The sequence below is a fragment of the Eptatretus burgeri genome, chromosome 9 (genome assembly GCF_056783735.1).
Source record: "Eptatretus burgeri isolate ZD-2024b chromosome 9, Ebu_testis_v1, whole genome shotgun sequence".
NCBI classification, from domain to species: Eukaryota; Metazoa; Chordata; class Myxini; order Myxiniformes; family Myxinidae; genus Eptatretus; species Eptatretus burgeri.
This window is the reverse complement of record NC_140969.1, coordinates 106829961-106848663: the sequence shown is the minus strand read 5'-3', so window position 1 is coordinate 106848663 and position 18703 is coordinate 106829961. Positions and strand designations below refer to the sequence as shown.

The 18703-nt window shown below is 46.3% G+C and overlaps 1 protein-coding gene across 1 annotated transcript in view; it reads right to left on the bottom strand.

The window, feature by feature from the left end:
- Nucleotides 1–18703, bottom strand: part of SART1 (spliceosome associated factor 1, recruiter of U4/U6.U5 tri-snRNP) — a 75507-nt gene that overhangs the window by 17003 nt on the left and 39801 nt on the right. Inside the window, exons 12-13 of the mRNA XM_085896586.1 lie at nt 18563–18699; nt 2061–2228 (exon numbers count right to left, since the gene is read on the bottom strand). Coding sequence (XP_085752712.1) covers nt 2061–2228; nt 18563–18699 — 305 coding nt within the window. The remainder of the gene's footprint in view (nt 1–2060; nt 2229–18562; nt 18700–18703) is intronic.

The following is an 18703-nucleotide window of genomic DNA, read 5'->3' as shown; positions in this document are numbered from 1 at the left end:
TCATAAAACGAAAATAAATATTGCAACATGCATATGACAAGGCATGATAGATAGTATGTGCTCAAAAAAAATTAAATATTCAAAAGCTCACCTGCTGTCAACTCCTCCCCACCCCCCCTCCTCCTTTTTCATGTACACCCTCATACAACCTCACATCCTAGAATTTTTGGACAATCATGGGCCATGCCAGTTGAAGATGAAGCATTACCATGGGTAACAGCTGTTTGACAAGCAGAGCCTCAGGTATTAAAAAGGTCAGTAACATTTAGCAAGAACCATTTCATCTGTTGTCATGGAGTCATTGGACCACTTCACCTACCTGGGCTCCAACATTCATTCATTTGGATACTGTGGCCCTAATGTACGTAGACAAATTGGCATGGCTGGCTCTGTCATGGGGGCAACGAGACGTCGCCTGGAAACAGCACCATCTCATTTTATCATCAAGCTCTGCATTTATAAAACAGGCATCCTACCTGTTCTCCTCTATGGCTGTGAGACATGGACGCTTTTGAAAAAGGACCAAGACACCCGACAAGCTTTCCAAATGTGATGTCAACGCCACATCCCTGGGGTTCGATGATATGACCGAGTCACAAACAGGACCATTTGTGAGATCACTAGACTTGGCTTGCTCACACTAAATATTGCAAGGAGACACCATTCCCTGTTTTGACACGTCCACAACTTAAGCGAACATGGACCAGGCCAAATGTCTTTGGAATTTGCCATTAATCTTTTCTACGGTCACCGACGCGATTGAACCTGGCGCAGTCCTCGAGTTGGCAGAAGGTGTTCTGACAGTGGTGGGGGGTCGTTACACCCCTTAGTACGGCATGTGGATTAGTAGTCATCGTCGTCGTATTTAATCTATTAACAAAGCAGTGCCTATGGCTTAATTTTGGCAAAGCCATCTGCTAATTCGACATTTTCATTGCCTTCGTTTTCTGTGAAAAGTTACTTTTTATGGACCTTGAAATGACAGCTGTCTCTGTCCCTCCCCCCCCCCCAAGAAACCCTTGTGAGTGTGACATTTTCAGTGTAGCACATCATTTTTCTAAAGGATCGGTGCATGTGATGTGTTTCATCAATACTCCATTGGAAAAATAATTGGCAATTTAACACAAATAAACTCAAACGTAACCAATGCAGACATTTCATATGTTATAAGGCAGAAGTAAAGGCCATTTGGCCCATTGTGCCTGCATCATATCCACACTCCATCTTTCCCACTTTCTGCAAGGGATGCAAGTTACACAGCCAACTCAAAGTAAGGAATTAAGCAAGCCAGAAAAACAATGACTTGGACTTTGTAAAATGTACTGTGGGATTGCTTTGAAGTCCTCATCTGAAGGGCTACGTGCTCTGAAGGACAACGGCCCGTGCGGACGCCGTAGTATTATTTGCATCCAATTACATCACACTAAACTAGGAGAGGACAGCGCAGAGGTGAACATGCCAACAACTGAGCAACAACTGTGGTCCCAACAATTCTTCAGAATACATCATCACAAGGCTTAAAAACATTCAGACAAGGTATCAAATCGCTCCTTTAAAACAAACCTCTCATCGTGCCATGAATAAACATTTTCCTGATGGGACTTGGTTACGGTTAAAAAAACAAAAACCAAAAAAAAAATGAGAAAACGCTGCACATAATTTACATCTTCAATTAGCCTGAAAAACAATGAAAATGCTTGAAAATCCTGTTGCACAAACAAAAATAGAATAAAAATGTCGTTCGGAATCGAGTAGTTTAACAATCACTGGTTTCTCACTTTGGGGTCATAAAGGTGGATCAAATTTCCAATGTACGCTCATCTGAGAATCGGTGTGTAATTTGCTGCAAAATCCCAAAAAGATTGAGACCATAACAATCATGTGACGCCATCCATCGCTAGTGAATGTGGGCAGCACACACCATTTCAATTGATATGGTAAAACTCTTGCATGGTTCATTAGAATTAGCCGTCATATTGTAAATTCCGTTCACTTCCACGAGTTTCAAGCTTTTCTGCAACTGAGCATGATGGTATTTTTAATACTTAAATGGCCACTACCATAGCTTCCTTGTTTTCGTCACGGTTTCCAGCCATGCCATAGGTTGGGATCTCCCCCAGAGTTCGGCAAAACTCAGACGTCGAGTTGAATACAATGGATTGCTTCTCACAGACTCCTTGGTCATCCGATTCCGGTTTGATTGGCATGCTTTTCACGAGCCGTGCCACCTGTGATGACAAATGTACGGAAATTAAAATAAACAACAGCAACGGCCTCAAAGAGAACATGGACTCGGCCCTAAAATCTCCGAGTCTTCCATCCAACACAAACTCAAATTTAATACTTTTATAAATAAATAATACGTACTTAAAATTATGCAACCTTCTGGCTAAAGAAAATAAGACAGACAAAAACCACTGATTAACCTCAGGAAATATCCTAAACCAAGATGCTTTGGATCCACCGAATAAACGAATATTTAAGCACAAGGCAGAACCAACATACATTCAAAGCCGGCACAAGCGCTGCATAACCTATACGAACACAACGTGCTGCATATCAGATGAGGGAAAGCTGTAAGGACAAGCGCAAGCCACATGGTGGAGGCCATGCGGCGAGTGGGCAGGGCTGCCCGGTAAATGATGGCACACGCGAGTCGACTGGCAGGGATCAAAGCACATTGCGGTGACCTCTGCTCCCTGAACACGCCCTGTCTGAGCGCCGATAAAAGACTGCGCGTGCTGGAGTAGGCCTCTGTTTAACGCACCCAGGAGCCGACACGGGACGAGATCCAAACCTGCTCGCCTGTACAACATACAAATTACAGCCTGTTCGAGTTGTGCTGTGGGAGAAACCAAAGGGCACAGACCAAAGGGTCTCGAAGGTGGATGGCGGGCATGCAATTCGAAGGTGTGCAGCGGCTCCATACTGACAGACACGATTTGTTCATTCTGGCTCTCAGCCCCCTAAGTCATCTACTAGAGATGCAGAAAAGAGTTGACAAAGAGCACTGAACGATTAAGTTCTTGACCCGTCTGGGCGAGGTATTGATGTGCACCTCACACCTTTTTCTCTGGTTTTTACATCGCATACACTGCACCTCTTCCGATACCGCACTGACACATGCACAATTTCGCTTCCTCCCCTCCTTTGGAATGACGCAGTCCCACCTGTCTGTGTAAGGAGAGCAAGGGGCTGACCCAAAGGCCCAATCTTTACACATACATCTATACTAATAAATGTCAGTGTGTGTCAGTGTATCAGCCAGTGTGTGTGTGTGTGTGTGTGTGTGTGTGTGTGTGTGTGTGTGTGTGTGTGTGTGTGTGTGTGTGTGTGTGTGTGTGTGTGTGTGTGTGTGTGTGTGTGTGTGTGTGTGTGTGTGTCTCCTCCATAACTCCAAAACCATGAAACCGAGCAACCTGAAACTTTGCATACATACGAAGGGAACTCCAAAGGAATGCTCAAGTGAAAATTGGGTGTTTGGGTTATGGAGAAAAAAAAGGTTAGGGTTAGGTGTTTGGGAAAAATTGGGGAAAATTGGGTGTTTGGGAAAAATTGGGTGTTTGGATTATGGGGGAAAAAAGGTTAGGGTTCAGTGTTTGGGAAAAATTGGGTGTTTTGATTAAGGGGGAAAAAAAGGTTCGGGTTAGGTGTTTGGGAAAAAAAAACTCCGTTTGAAGATAATTAACGGCCTTATTAAATTATTTCCTCGATCAGGCGCATCGTCAGCCACCTCGCTCTCTCTCTGGATAGGTCTTAAGGCGCATCCTCGGTTACCTCGCTGGGGTTTTAGAATGAGCCATTTTGTTCAGTCTGTTCAACAATGCCTTGACTTGGAACAGGCCGCAGTGATTTCTTAATGATAAAGTTTGTTTCCCCCCCCCCCCACTTTCCGCACTCATATCATCGAATGCCTGATCATCATACCAGTGAATCACTGAATACATTGCAATGCTTATAAACATCCGGAGACTCCAGCGTTCATGGCTTCATTTCATTTCTGCCCATGCTATAAACTCGAGAATCCCTTAAACTTAGTCAAATTAAAAAATTTAAGCTCTGGAACTGAACTTAGCAGCAGTTCCGACTGTTAAGAAAAAAGTGTTCATTTGTCTAATTCGGACATAGTTTGATATTCCGGGCGTCTCCAGGGTGGGGTGTTTAATATGATGGACCAGCAAACGCCAATCGCTTGCCAAGCCAGCCGTTAAATATTATTTGAGTTTGGAGGATCAGATCACGTGGATTAAATAACTCAAAATCCAGTGATACCTGAAAATGTGAAGAAATCGGCGATGTTTAGTTCTTTGCGGTTACGTGCCATTACCAATCAGCTTGTTATCGTTTGCCAAGGCAGCCGTTCCTTATCAACCATTTCACTGGAGTGCTTGTTTGAGTGTTAAACCACTTGCCAGGCACCCTACAGTTGATAGCGGTACAATTTGTGCCCCGATCAGGATATACAGTCGGCAGTTGCTACAGCGTAGATGATATGGGTAGATTTGGATCTGTAAGGGGACTCTCCATGGGTGTGTGCATGCCTACATGCTTGGTTACAGGCACCATGGTGACTGATTCTCAAGCAATTGGTTATTTTATATGAATGGGGTTTGATTTACAAAGATTATGTGGTTCCTTTTTGTGAGTTTCAAAGCAAAATATATTTGATAACACCCGATTTCCGAGCTGTTTATCATATTAACGTGTTTTCTAAATTAGAGCCAATTTTTTTTTCTACCCGTCACATGACAATTGGCAGCTGTTTATAAACATTAATATTGATGCACAACTTGAAACGTCTATCATGTAAGGTTTTTTTTTATTATTGTTTATTGACATTCCCCCAAAACAAGGGTGAAAGCTACTCAGGGTTTTTGGGTTGTGCACAGTATGTACTGGAGTCGGTAATCACACTGACGCCAATGTGCCAATTTCCGCCAAGCAATAATATCGTGTGTGTGTGTGTGTGTGTGTGTGTGTGTGTGTGTGTGTGTGTGTGTGTGTGTGTGTGTGTGTGTGTGTGTGTGTGTGTGTGTGTGTGTGTGTGTGTGTGTGTGTGTGTATAAAGTACAACATTTTCTCTGCCAACTCCCCGACATTTTTAAATATATATATATATATATATATATATATATATATATATATATATGTAAAACAGAGGGGTGTAAAGGGTTGAATGAGCTTCTACAGACTGTACAGGGTGTAAAGGAGTGAAGCTGCAGTAAATAAATTAACTCTGGAGTGCAGCACGGCAATAATGGGACAAATGACGTCCTCACGACTGTTTACAAAGCCTATTTTGGTACGTCGTGATTAAAAATCTGATTGTAGAAAGTTTCGTTGTGAATCAACCATGGGAACTCAAAGCAGTCAGGTCACAAACAAAGAAACATTTCGGTTTTATCTACAGAAATGGACGACCTGTTTTACTGTTGTAGCCTCTTCTTCCTCCTCTCAGGGAGTTGGCGTCACTTTTTTTTTCTTCCATCAACCAACTTACAGTGAGATCTCTTGGCAAAGTCATAGCTGATAGAGAAATGCTCAATCAGAACGTCATTCCATGTGATGGGAAAGTTCACCCAGAAACGTCCAAAAAGTCCCTTTACAGCTCGTTTTAATACGCAACGAAAAAGGTCGTTACATATTGGTTCTGAAAACACCCCCAACCCCCTGTAAGTGTAAAACTCAGACGTTTGGACACACACCCACCCCCACCAAACTCAAAACTCCAACCCCCACGCGTTACATATTGTTATGGATCTGGAAACCATTTGCATTCAACATACAGGTCCCAAAAGTCAGTTATCCCGTTAAGTACATGTGTAGTCAGATCCCTTTCCTTTTGTCTCATGGGAGAATCAAAAACGTGCGTTGCGACTTCTTTTAGTTAGGTTATTAAATCTTTACCATCCAAGACCATCCAACAAACAGACACCACTGAACAAGCGCTTCACCTGCCCAACTGGCGACTCGCTGTTTCGAGGCAAAATCTTTGTGAAGTACCTTTTTCGGCGAGTCCGAACGTGTGGAGTGAGCGGGCTTCCTGGTATGGCCGAAACTCCGCCCAGAAAAGGCGGACCCATGGAAGCCCGTCCAATCGGGATGTACAGTGACGTCAGTTTCACCAAGGCCCCTCCCCGCTAAGGGTCTTTCTGTCTTCTACCGACTCCTCTCCAGCCTTGCCCCCCCTGCTCTCTCTGTGATTTGTCCCCACCACATTTCCACAGGGCGCTCAAGGTCCGCCAACAACCCCCTTCTGGTAAAACTACCAAAATCACGAATCACTGCTCATCTTCACTCTTTCATTCCTCTTTTTTCCCGCCTTTGGAATAAACTTCCTCACTCTATTCTTTCTCATTCTTCCCTCCAGGCTTTCAAAACAGCTGTTCACCACCACCTCTTATCTTCCCCTATCCAAATCCTCGATCTTTTCTACCCCCGATAATCCACCCAAGCCCACTTCCTTCATTTCTCCTGCTTTCCTTCCTGAAAGTCCCCGAAATGTCCATCTTCTCTTCGCCATGTTCCCCGTCCCATCCCCATCCCTCAACTTCCACAGTTCACCTAATGTGTCTGTTCCCCACTGTTTTGTCCCTTCCACTCCCGCCTCTCTTGTCTCATGCCTCCTTGCTGTGAGTTGTGTGTTAGCTCTCATACGAGCCTCGACCAAGGTATACAAAAAAAACAAAAAACTTTTCGGACTCGGCTCTTATATACAGGATCTGGATCTCCTTAAATACTAAACACATGTACACATCCTCACATTGAGAGTGCCCTTTGAGAGCATCTATCATGAACTTTTAAATATATTCGGACATTTGCTTTAAAGTTTCGAAACGTTCACGTTATTATTTAAAGATTATTCCATTTAATGTGTAGTTATTTCGTAAATACACTATTTTCTCGTCATGAACGACGATCGTCCAGGACGGGTCTCGCTATTGGCTCCGTCAAGGCACGTGACGAAATATCGGAAGTTGTTGTTGTTTTTTTTTTCTTTTCTTTTCTTCTTCTTGTTCTTCTTCTGGTGAAGACAAAACCTTTAGGACGTGGCTCTTGGACACATTTGTCCTTGTTTTTAATACATGTCCCAAAAATAAATAACCTAATGCGCTGCGTAACTAAGAAACTCACACAGACTCATTCGGACGACTTAACTAAAATTGCCGGCGCTATAACAGACATACAGGTGGGTTAAACTTATTTACAATTTTACCTAATATTTTACACCATCCATGGCCCAGGACCTGGCATCTGTGGGGAAGAAGGCATGGCAAAGTTAGTCAACAATTTGTGTGAGGGTGAGTGCTCTGTAGCTGAAGGTCAGACGTCTTCAGGGCATGTTCACAAGGTCCCTCTTTTGGTCACTGAACCTTCTCTTTTTTTTTTTCTCTTTTCAGTTTTCAGCTGCTGGAGGCAACTCACCCTAACCCGGTATGCCATATGCCATCCCACAGGCCATTTGAAGGGGGTAGCCAGGCTGCCCAAGGCAGTCTCTGGCTCCCTTGTGCAAGAACAGGGAGGAAGCCGGCTGCCAAACGCAGTCCCTGGCTCCTCCCTGAAATGAACTGGATGGATGATGCAGTGGATGGAAGATGCAAAACACAAAAATGGACTGGATGGATGCAAGCACGGTGCACGGGCTGCTCAATGCAGTCCCCGTGATGTGGCTACCTGAAGGGTAGTCCTTGCAAAAACTGGCGATCCTGGTGCACATGGTGGTGATTGCTGACACAGGGGGCAATGCAAATAGGGCTCGCAGGCATGGGGTCATGGTAGAGGCAGGCAAACAAGGCACGGCAAAGCAGAGCAATGCGGACCAGGCGATACTGCACAACAAGCCGGCAGGTGAAGCTGGCCGGCCTCTGGTCTCGTTCCGTGTGGGTCTGGAGGGAGTGCGGTGGTGTCGGCCGCTCCAAAAGCGGGCTCGAACCTAACGTACTGTCTCCCCCCAACCTATCGCCTTTGCCTGTCTCTGTCCATACCCACTCCCTTAATTTGCAACACAACAAAACAAGCAAATTTAGCCCCTTTTATTTATTTCCCCTTTTTTATTTTCTTATAAATACTTCTCCCTAAAGGCCCAGTCACACCTTGACGTTTTAGCCAGCAATGGCAACGTATCAAAATGTATGTAAAACGCTGGCTTACGCTGAACTTTTGATGTTTTTTTTAAAGATTCGAACGTATGCATAACATATTAGTGACGGGCACAGAACGTTTCATTGTCTTGTATATAACTTATACCAACGAATGCTTAGCCTGTTGTCGGCGTTCGCAACCTATGCCCATCGATAGTCTAACTTATGCATAGCGCGCTGCACGTATTGCCGACGATCACGTGGCGTAGCCTAAAAAAAGGCTGCCGCACAATGATTCAAATCATAACCGCCGGAGAAATGGAAGTGTCAACATCGCAGTCACACCTTGGCAATCTTGCCAGCGTATGCCGACCTCTGAAAAATGTTTAAAACGCTGGCGCACGTCGAATACGGTATAGGTAAGTTTGGTATACGTGAATAGAGCACTAAAGTACGCTATCATACGTCGTAGTAAGTGGAGTACGTCTTGTACTATTAAACGTGTTAAACATTTTACGACGTACTTGCCGTATGCCTCACACGTTCTGCATGCGATGGGAATAAGTTGTACCCACGATGTGCGATCGTTGGCACACGTCGACAAAAGTTACTTGTAAATTACTCATAAGTCGAAACACGTCGAGGTAATGGTTAGCGTCAGTGTTCCAGAATCCCTGTTTTTTTTTTTTGTTTTTTTTCTTCGGTATGACGGTGATGTTGACACTTCAATTTCTAGTGTGGTTATAATATAATATAATTAATAGGCTGCTGCTCAACGATTTAAATCATAACCGCACGAGAAATCGAAGTGTCAACATGACCGTCATACCGAAGAAAAAAAATTAAAAAAAACAACAAAAAAAACATGGAGTCTGGAACACTGATGCTAACCATTACCTTGACGCGTTTCGACTTATGAGTACCTTACAAGTAACGTGTGTCGATGTGTGCCAACAATCGCGTAACGTGCCTACAACACGTTACTCATAGGTTAGAAATAAGTTTCGGGTACGCTAATAATTACCTCGACGTGTTACGACTTATGATTAACTTACAATTAACGTGTGTCGTGTGTCAACGATCGCATAACGTGCCTACAACTTATGGCCAGCGTAGCGGAACTAGTGAGTCATATGCTGGCATAAGTCGTAAAATTTCAAGCATGCTAAAATTTGAGGACAACCGCAAAGTACAACGATGAAAGCCAGCAAACTACGACGTATGGCAGTGTTTTTCAACGTGTTCTCAATGTTTCCAAAACTTACCCATAACGTATTCGACGTGTGCCAACGTTTTAGACAAATTTTTCAAAAATCGGCATAAGCTGGCTAAAACGTCAAGGTGTGACTGGGCCTTTACCCACTTATTGTCCTTGACCGGCTAACCTATCCTGTCAACCTAGCCTACACCCATCCCCTACGTTCCCTCTCGGGAGGGGAATAAAGAGAGACTAGCGTCCTGTCTCGAGGCCCAACAAAGCCTCAGAATGGCCTCCTCAGATTTCAGCAATCATCTCACCAAGGTGGATCCAGTGGCCTACGGAGAGCGAAAGGATGGATGGTGCGAAGGGGTACATTTCCTAACTATCCAAGCATTTATTTCTTTTAAACTACCACGGGGATTTTCAAAACGCCTGTGATTTAAACCATCGGTTCTAAAAACCCTGATTCCTGTCGCCTGTGTTGGTGTCCATAAGAAATTTTGGCCCTGCCCACAAATTTTCACTCATACCCTTGCACAATTTCATGGCTGGGCAGCGTGGCTCAACTGGCAGGGACTTCCCCTTTGCCGAACTCTAACCATGACACCCCCGGGCCCTGAGGCTGTCTCCGAGCCTACCTGCTCCCTATAAACTCGGGGGGGGGGGGGGTGCCCTTCCTAGCATTGCCCCCTTCCATGCCCACGTGGCATCTTTGGTGCTCCGGGTCCCGATCCGCGGGTCGCCCGTGCCCAGTACACTATCCTGGTCCCTTGGACCCTTGGCCTACTCTGGCCGACTACTTCGGTGCCCGGGGTGCCCACTACTCGGTACTCACCTTCCCAAGCCACGCTCCCAGCCGGTCAATTTTACTCTTGCACCCCTCCAAATGGGTATCGTGCCTTCACTCGACACCAACAACAAACTGACCTTTTTGTAAATTTAACTAACCCCCGAACTAACATCAAACTGACCCCAGGGTCACTTGGGTGGGAATCAGTCCTCCCCCCAAATCATTCATTCGCACCATGCATTCCACATTCGCTCCATTCACACTCTTGGGCCCGCTGACCCACACTCACTCATTGTGCACATTCTTCACTTTTTCCATTAATACCAAACTCGAACTATGTTCCCCTATCTCATTCCCCCTCGTCATCCCTTAAACTAATGCACGTTCCTTTTAATCTATGTAGCTAAGCTACGTCCCACTACACATTCCATGTCTGTCTGTGTCTTTCAGAAATCCAAAAATACATTTTCTAAATCTATCCTAAAATCCCTCTAACTAACCCATTCCACGGGCTCCATGAGGAACAACCCATGTCCCCATGAAGCCGGTCTAACTATTGCTAACCCTTCCCACTAACTAGTGCTTCCTTTGCCCAACCGTACAGGATGTCCACCACATCCTGCAGGGTCGTATTCTTGGAGGGAGGCTCTTTTTTTCTTTTCTGCATCACCATGATGGTGGTTTTCGGCATGCCCGTTCGTCCCTCTGGGCGATTCCAACGTCCCCTCTGAAGGCCGATCCGTGCAGCCTTGACATCACCCTGCACATTCCAAACAGCGCTCGTTCTCGGGGAATTCCCCACACGGGACGATGTGCGCTGCTTTTCTGGCATTCGTGCCGCGAGATTCCCGGTGACCTCACTCGCACACCGAACCTGTGCGGTTTCCCGTGCCGGCCAGCAAGCGCGTAACGTCCTGGAAACCCGCTCCGCGTGTTCCGCGAACAGAACACGCGGTATGCAGCACGTGATGCCCCAGGCACGTGCCCGCGCGCACATGGGAACCCCCGCGTTCCGAATTCACCCAACTCTCGCCGCCATTTTAACCGTCTGCGTGACGGTCTTTTCCGATACGTGAGACGTTCCCGCGCCGGATTCCCTGCACGAAGACCAGCACGCGAGGGCTGTTCAAGAAATGCCGAACGGGCCTCGTACGCGGCGTCCCGTGAACCTGGCGCGGTTCCCAGAATAACTACAAGCAGCCCTCCAGGCTTGCCATTCCCGTCTCCCATCTACATATGTCTGCGTTTCACGCATGCACTCACGCATGCTATTACACTCGCACTATACTTACCTTTACCACTCACACTCTTTACCACACACACCGGGACAATCGCGCTGGGGATTCGCGTTAACACAAGGGGTCCCGGGGTCTCTTTACTCCCCAAGCTGAGCGTGTACCCGTTCACCTCAGACCTCCCCTCGACCTCGCACTGCGCGACCGATCCCACCTGGTCATAGTCCACTTTGGGAGAGTTTTCAATCTCCCCCTGTCCCTGAAGATGGCCATCCTGCCTCTCACTCACATCGGGTCCCAACACATTCTCCAAGCTCACCCCCATTATCCCCTATTACTCCCACGTGTGAGTGCTCCTTTGTATCGTGTAGTTCCTCCTCTACCTTTTCTATCTCCCGCGTCTCTGTTGTTCTTTTCGTTGTATCTTTTATTATTTGTGTCTCCGTCACCCCTTTTGTCTCCTTCGTCGTCTCCTCATGTTTATTACTTTCTTCCTTTATTTCTTTGATTATCCGTGTCTCCATCGTAGTCACCTCTACCTCCTTTAATTTCTCCGTCACCTCTTTTGTTTCCTCCGTCATCCCTCGTGTCTCACCCTACACGTCTCGGTCTCCCCAATTACAGTGATGGCGTCTCTCGTCCCAACCTTACCCGTATCCATTGCAGGCCAGACACATTCCACACTCCCCCTCGTTGGTTCGGTGTCGCCGCCACGTGGTGTCGCCATGATGCCTCTTATGCCCGTCCTCATTGCCTTTTGCTCTGCCTAGAGGTTCAACCCCATGCACTGCATCTCACCCCTTATGTTTTGTGTGCTCGCTTTTATTTCGTTTTGCATTTCCTGCATTTCTTCTTTCATTTCTTGTGCTACTTGTGCATTTGTGTCCATTTTATTCTGCATATCGTGCGCATTTGCATCCATTTCCTGCATCAAACGTCCCATCATTTCCATCATTCGGTCCGTGTGCGAAATTGCACGTGGGGGGCGCTCGTGCGCCGCCCCAGCCACTGCGCCCATTACAACCTCTGGGTTCGGTTGCGGGGAAAGTTCCTGCATGAGGGTGTCCTGCACGGTGGTTCCGTCCTGGGCCATAGGTTCATCTACATTTACATCTAAACCCACCTGCCTCAGCTCGTCTTGGCTGGCCATGTCGCGTGTTGGGAAATAATTTAAAATGCTCGCAATTTGGAGAAACTGGGGGGGTTCGCTTCCTACACCCCTGATCTGAATCGTAAATTTCTCTACGGAGGCCGAGGGGCCGAATCGCACTCCTGACTGCCAAATGTTGCGGAGCCGGACATCGGCCGCGAGCACGACCGCGAGATGGAGCAGTCGCGTCGGCTTGACCGATCGCCCGGAATTTAGGTCGTCACTCCGGAGAAGTCCAGAGCCGACGGGTCCTGACTGGACCGAAGATCGCCAACATGTCACCCGCGTGGAATAGGGTGAATAGACAAATTTATATACACTTAAGTATCCACGCGGGGAATCTACCAGAGAAATTTACCCTCGACGGAACTCGTACGAAAACGAGCCGCTTAGCGCACTCATTCCATGTGCGATTCCGAGCGGTTTAATCGCCAAGAACCGTCGGTCCAAATGTCCCCTTTGTGCCGGAACAGCTTTCATCAATTCTCAAACACGCAGCACGCTCAGCCAATGAAGGAATGGACACGAACGAGCTGAAACATTCAACAAATGGGGATATTTATTCACAATAATGGGGGACTAGGGGAGCACGCAAGAGGCACATTTAAACCGAATATCAAGCAAGGCAAATAATATACAGGCAAAAGCACTTCACAGTTCACTACTTATCAGACGGACACACACACACACACACACACACACACACATAAAGAAGTGGTGGCTAACGCCTTGATTAGGATCCTCAGCCCGGAGGATAGTCGAGCTGAAGACCAGGGTCTAACTGGGACCTGTCCGCCTCGTGCAGTTTTCAGGCTGACTCGGTCCGGTGAGAGGCGAGCCGAACCCAGCATCCCTGACTCCGCTCGGCGCCAGTCTTGGCCACCAAACCTCGACTCCATTCTCTCCGGCGACGACACGCAACCCTTCCGGCTCCAGCGGCAGATGGTCGCTCTCAAGCTCAATTCTCAGGAGGAGGAGGAAGAAGAAGACGCTCAAGACAGCCACGACCAGCCCCGACCTCTCTGGCCATGACGACGATGACAGGAACGCTCTCAAGATGGACGCTCCTTCCTCGTTTTTTCGCTTCCTCTGTCCTTTTCCGCTTGCTCTTCGCCGGCTGGCTGGCTGGCTGGCTGGCTGGTTGGCTCCTTTCTCTCCTTTTATGCGCTCCGGCGCGCTTGACCCCTCCCCCTTTTCGGCGCGCGGAGAATCCTGGGGCTGCAGCACTGCTCTAACGGTCACTTCTGTTTATGTTGTTAGGATCCCGGGGCTGCAGCACTGCTCTAATGGTCACTTCTGTTTACGTCGCTGCAGAACCGCCCCAACGGTCGTTTCTGTTTTCGTCGCTGAAGATGAAGTTTTCCTGACTATAAAAATAAATCACAGCGCATTTACATTAACTTACCCATTAGACAAGGGACGGGAAGCTATCTATAAAACACATACTTACAGAAATAACTGAGCTATAGGAACCTGGATGTTGTGTGTGATAGGTTTCCAAATTTGTAACACCGATGCTACGCGGTTGAGATATTGGCGTCCACGGTCGGTTCGACGACCCGCCGGCTCGCGGAGTTATATCTGAGCGACGGCCCACAATTCCGGGGAGTCTGGTGGGAGACGGTGTAACCTCCCCCACCTAGCGGTCGTTCTCGCCACCAACCCCCGGCGCACAACAATATATAATTTTTTGAATGGACCCTCAAATAAGACATCGTTAAGATGTCGGAGATATCGATAATATTGTAAGAAATGAAATATATCTTACCTGCGATTTAATATTTCTGTGATAGTGACCAGAAACCATTTGAAAATCAAAAATAATTTATGGTTGCCAAGGTTACCGGCTCCACTCACTACGATGTGTCGTCATTGAATTTTTACACTGAATTCCCGTTTCTACCAACAATACACACGACAAACAAATTTATCATTTGAGATGAGACGTCCATGATGAAATTAATCAAACATCGACGATCAATTTACGACCAAAAAAATCAAATCACGATGTTAACTTGGTTCTTTTAAACGATAAGATGCATGTATATTTGAGGTGTATATTTGGTGAAGTGAGCTAAGATGGTAACCTTTTTTTCTACAAACTCCCTTTTACCATTGAGGGTTATGTCCTTCGATGAGCAGTAAAATTACCTTTAAATCGATGTACTGTGTGGGTTGTATTTGTACTATGTTCGGTTTTTGAACGATTAGCACATTTGAGAGGTCACATGACTCCCTCCCTCGCCTATTTTACCGATCATGGTAAGGTTATTATTTTTCACATTTGATACTATATTTGACGATTGGAGGTTACGACCTCACCAAATATTTCGGTATGAGGTTTGAAATCTGATAGCAAATGAGCTTTTTATGAAGCATTGTATTTATGGATCTACTCATGCTGAGATGGCGACAGGTGGCAGCTCAGGTGTTTATAATTTACTAGCACAGTGTCTGTCCTACGGGCGATCTTGTTCCAAGTGTGCAACACGTTTTTCTGATGCATACATTTATTTGGGTGGTGTATATGCAACTGACAGCTCTGTATACGCAAAAAAAAACCCAAAAACCCATGAAGTTATCTGCATGAAGTAAAAACATACCTACTGCTTATAATCCGAAACACTTCATACAATGGAAAACGTGGGGACAGGAATACTGTCCTGTAAATGGGAGAGACTTGTAATACCCTAACCCACCTGGAGGCGGCGCTACACGATACACATTTACATGGAGAATTTGCATCAGTCCTCTCCCCCCAAGCCCACCGGCAAAGATAGAAACACCCCTTTACACTAATTGGGGTCATGCTGATCCTATGTAGCAAGTCTGGATGGAATCTGCCCACAACTGCAGAAGGAGTAGCGCGACAAACAAATAAACAAACACACAAACACCGGTCCATGAATTATTGCAAGGATAAGGGAAGAAAGGGGGAAATGATTGTGACTTTAACGTTCCATCTTTATTTAATCTTAACATTGTTCTTAACAAACAGGGACAGGAACAACGCAGGCATGATAGGCCGAATGACCTTCTCATGCACCAAAGTTCCCTGTGTAACGTTGTTAAGAACAGGAAGAAATGGGGAGGGGAGGACAGAGAGTTGGTGGTGGGGGTGCATGCAGTTGGAAGAGGGAGATTGAGAAATTGGGAGGGGGGCAGGGGTTGAGGACTTGGATTTGGGGCAGTTGAAGACTTGAAGAAGAAAAGTGGAGAGGATGACAGAGTTGGGTTGGAGGAGCGGAGGCAGAGAGGGGACAGTTGGGATTGAGGAGTTTGAAGCTTTTGAGGGGTGGGTGCATTGAGGACTTTCAGTTGGGAGGGGGTTTGAGGATTTTAAGAAAGGGGGAGGGGAGCACAGAGTTCAAGTGTGGTTGTATGAGTGGGGGGGGGGGCAGAGAGAGAACAGAGTTGGATGGGGAGGGTTGAGGACTTGGGATGGTGTGTGTATGTGTGTGTATGTATGTGTGTGTATGTATGTGTGTGTATGTATGGGTGCGTATGTGTATGTGTGTGTATGTATGTGTATGTGTGTGTGTATGTGTGTGTGTGTATGTGTATGTGTCTGTGTGAGTATGTGTGTGTGACTGTGTGGGTATGTGTGTGTATGTGTGTATATGTGTGTATGTGTGTGTGTATGTGTGTATGCCTGTGTATGTGTGTATGTGTGAGTGTGTATGTGTGTATGTGTGAATGTGTGTATGTGTGTATGAGTGTGTATGTGTGTATGTGTGTATGTGTGTGTATGTGTGTGTGTGTGTGTGTGTGTGTGTGTGTGTGTGTGTGTGTGTGTGTGTGTGTGTGTGTGTGTGTGTGTGTGTGTGTGTGTGTGTGTGTGTGTGTGTGTGTGTGTGTGTGTGTGTGTGTGTGTGTGGTGTGTAGTGGGGGGGGGGGTGGCAAGCTGAAGTCACATTATGCAGAATTTCCATGGTTCCCAGATAATCATGTTGGGTCTTTTGGGTCTTCGAAGTAATTTGAGTTCTCGTGGTATTTTGGGTCCTCATGGTCTTTTGTGTCCTCAGATCATTTGGATCCCCTGGGTCTTTTGGGTATGTTAGGTCTTTGGGGTCTTCAGGGTCTTTTTGGTCTTTATTGTCTTTGGAGTCTCTTGGGTCTTCGGAGCGTTTTAGGTCTTTTTGGTCTTGGGTATTTTGGGTCTTTGGGTCTGTGGGGTCTTTAAGGGTCTTCATGGTATTTTGGGTCTTGAGGGTCTCTTGGGTATTTTGGGTCTTCAGGGTCATTTAGGTCCTTGGGGTCCTCCGGGAGGGGGGGAGGTCTTTTGGGTCCTCTGGGTACTTTAGCTTAAGTATTTCAGCTTACAATTGTGGGTGACGTCAGCTCAGCTGGCCAACCAATGGGTGAAGAGCAGATATATATATATATATATATATATATATATATATATATATATATATATATATATATATATATATACATACACACATGCATACATACATATAGTTATGATTATGGGGGTAGATGAACTAATTTAATAGTACAAATAGGATTGTATAGTGTAGCATGGTCCGTGGACGGGTAGAAGCACCTCGATGTATACAATTCAGGGAATCTGTGAGCTTGTGTTCCCTGTCACACACGAGGGGTGGTGTGGTGTTAATTAGCTTCGGGAGTAAAGATGAGTTCCCCTGTACATGATTACCCTCTGTGATTTTCCCAAAGTTTTTATATTCCAAGCCAGGCCCACAGAAGGAGAAGCCCCACCTTCCCTGGTTTGGAGGTGAGGAGGACATGCCCTGGGGGGCGGAGGACAGGAAGAGTGATAAAAAAAAGAGGAAGATCGAAGGTGCAGTGTGCTTAGCCAGGGGGCTTCAGAGACAGCAGAGGAAGTGCCGGCCAGATTTGTGCGTGTAGAGTGTGGAAAGCTGCAACAAGTGAAGCGCCATTATACCTGCGTGTGCATGTGGATGGTGGAGGCACCTCCCTCCCGGGCTCGACAAGAGCAAATACCTATCTTCTTTGGGGGGGGGGGTCATAAACCCCCCATAGACCAGTGTAATGAGCACAGATATTGATGCGGTCAATACACCTTTGTTAGGCATCAGATATGAAGCTTTTGGCCAAGTTTAATCAAAATCATGTGTTTGGTTCAAGCGATAATGATTGAAGTGTTTACGGACTGACTTACTGACTGACTGACTGACTCACTCACTCACCTATGGACACTGCTCCATCGCATAAGCTCACTTGACCAAAGTCCAGGTGAGCCAACAACTGATGACAAGGATTTGCAAGAAATTTGCACAGTGCGTTTTCAGTGTTTTTTGGCCCACATTCTTGACATTGGCAACATTTTACAACACACCTCTCTCACATTTCAGCATGAAAAACAAACCATTTATCAAATGCAAGGATGAGCTCATGGGAGCAAATGGGCAATTTACAATTTCGCTTGAAACTGATGGCAAGTACAGGAAAGAAACAGCTGTACATGCAGATACTCACAGGGACAAAGCTGATGTTTTGAGAGCTTCAATTCATTAATTTGAAACCAGATTTGAGTCTTTAGATTCATGCAATCAATTTGTGCTCTGCCATTCCATGTGAATAAAACCTCTACTGTAAATACGTGCCACACAAACTCCCCTGTTTCCCAAATGTAAATAAACCCATACACGTTTTCTTCCAACCTGCTCGTGGTGTCTTTTCCCGATTGATCAAACATAGTCCGCACTACTGATGGCAAGGACGCTTTACCCCAACTGTTTTTCTAGATTAAATAGCCAGCGCTGCACTTTCTGTTCTGCTTAGCAGTAGTCCGAGTGCGCGCTGAGGGCGCGAGCCCCGGTTAGTTCGGCCCGAAATCCTTTCGGCATCCAGACAAAAGAGCTCAGAGATGAGCACGTTATGACTGACTGTGATGCATCTTGTTTTACGATAATCCAAGCAGATAACCCAGTTCCACCAGGCAGTTGTCAGGGAATTTGTTCCCAATGGAGTGTGGAATATTTAGGGACTTTGCTGAGAATGTCCTTTGACAGCATAATGGCAGGAAAAATCTCAACTGCTTTGAGAGAGGTGCTGCTAGTGTGATCCTCATAATCAAGCACACAGACGCAAGGATCAGGGATACATTTTTCGTACCTTCTCCGCCGCATCCTGCATGGCTTTCCTCTGCTGGAGTTTTCGCTGTCGATCCAGCTGCTTTTGCAGCTCCAACTCTGCTGGATCTTCCTCAACCAGAGACAAAGGCACATCAGCATCCTCAGGCCCTGATGCATCTAC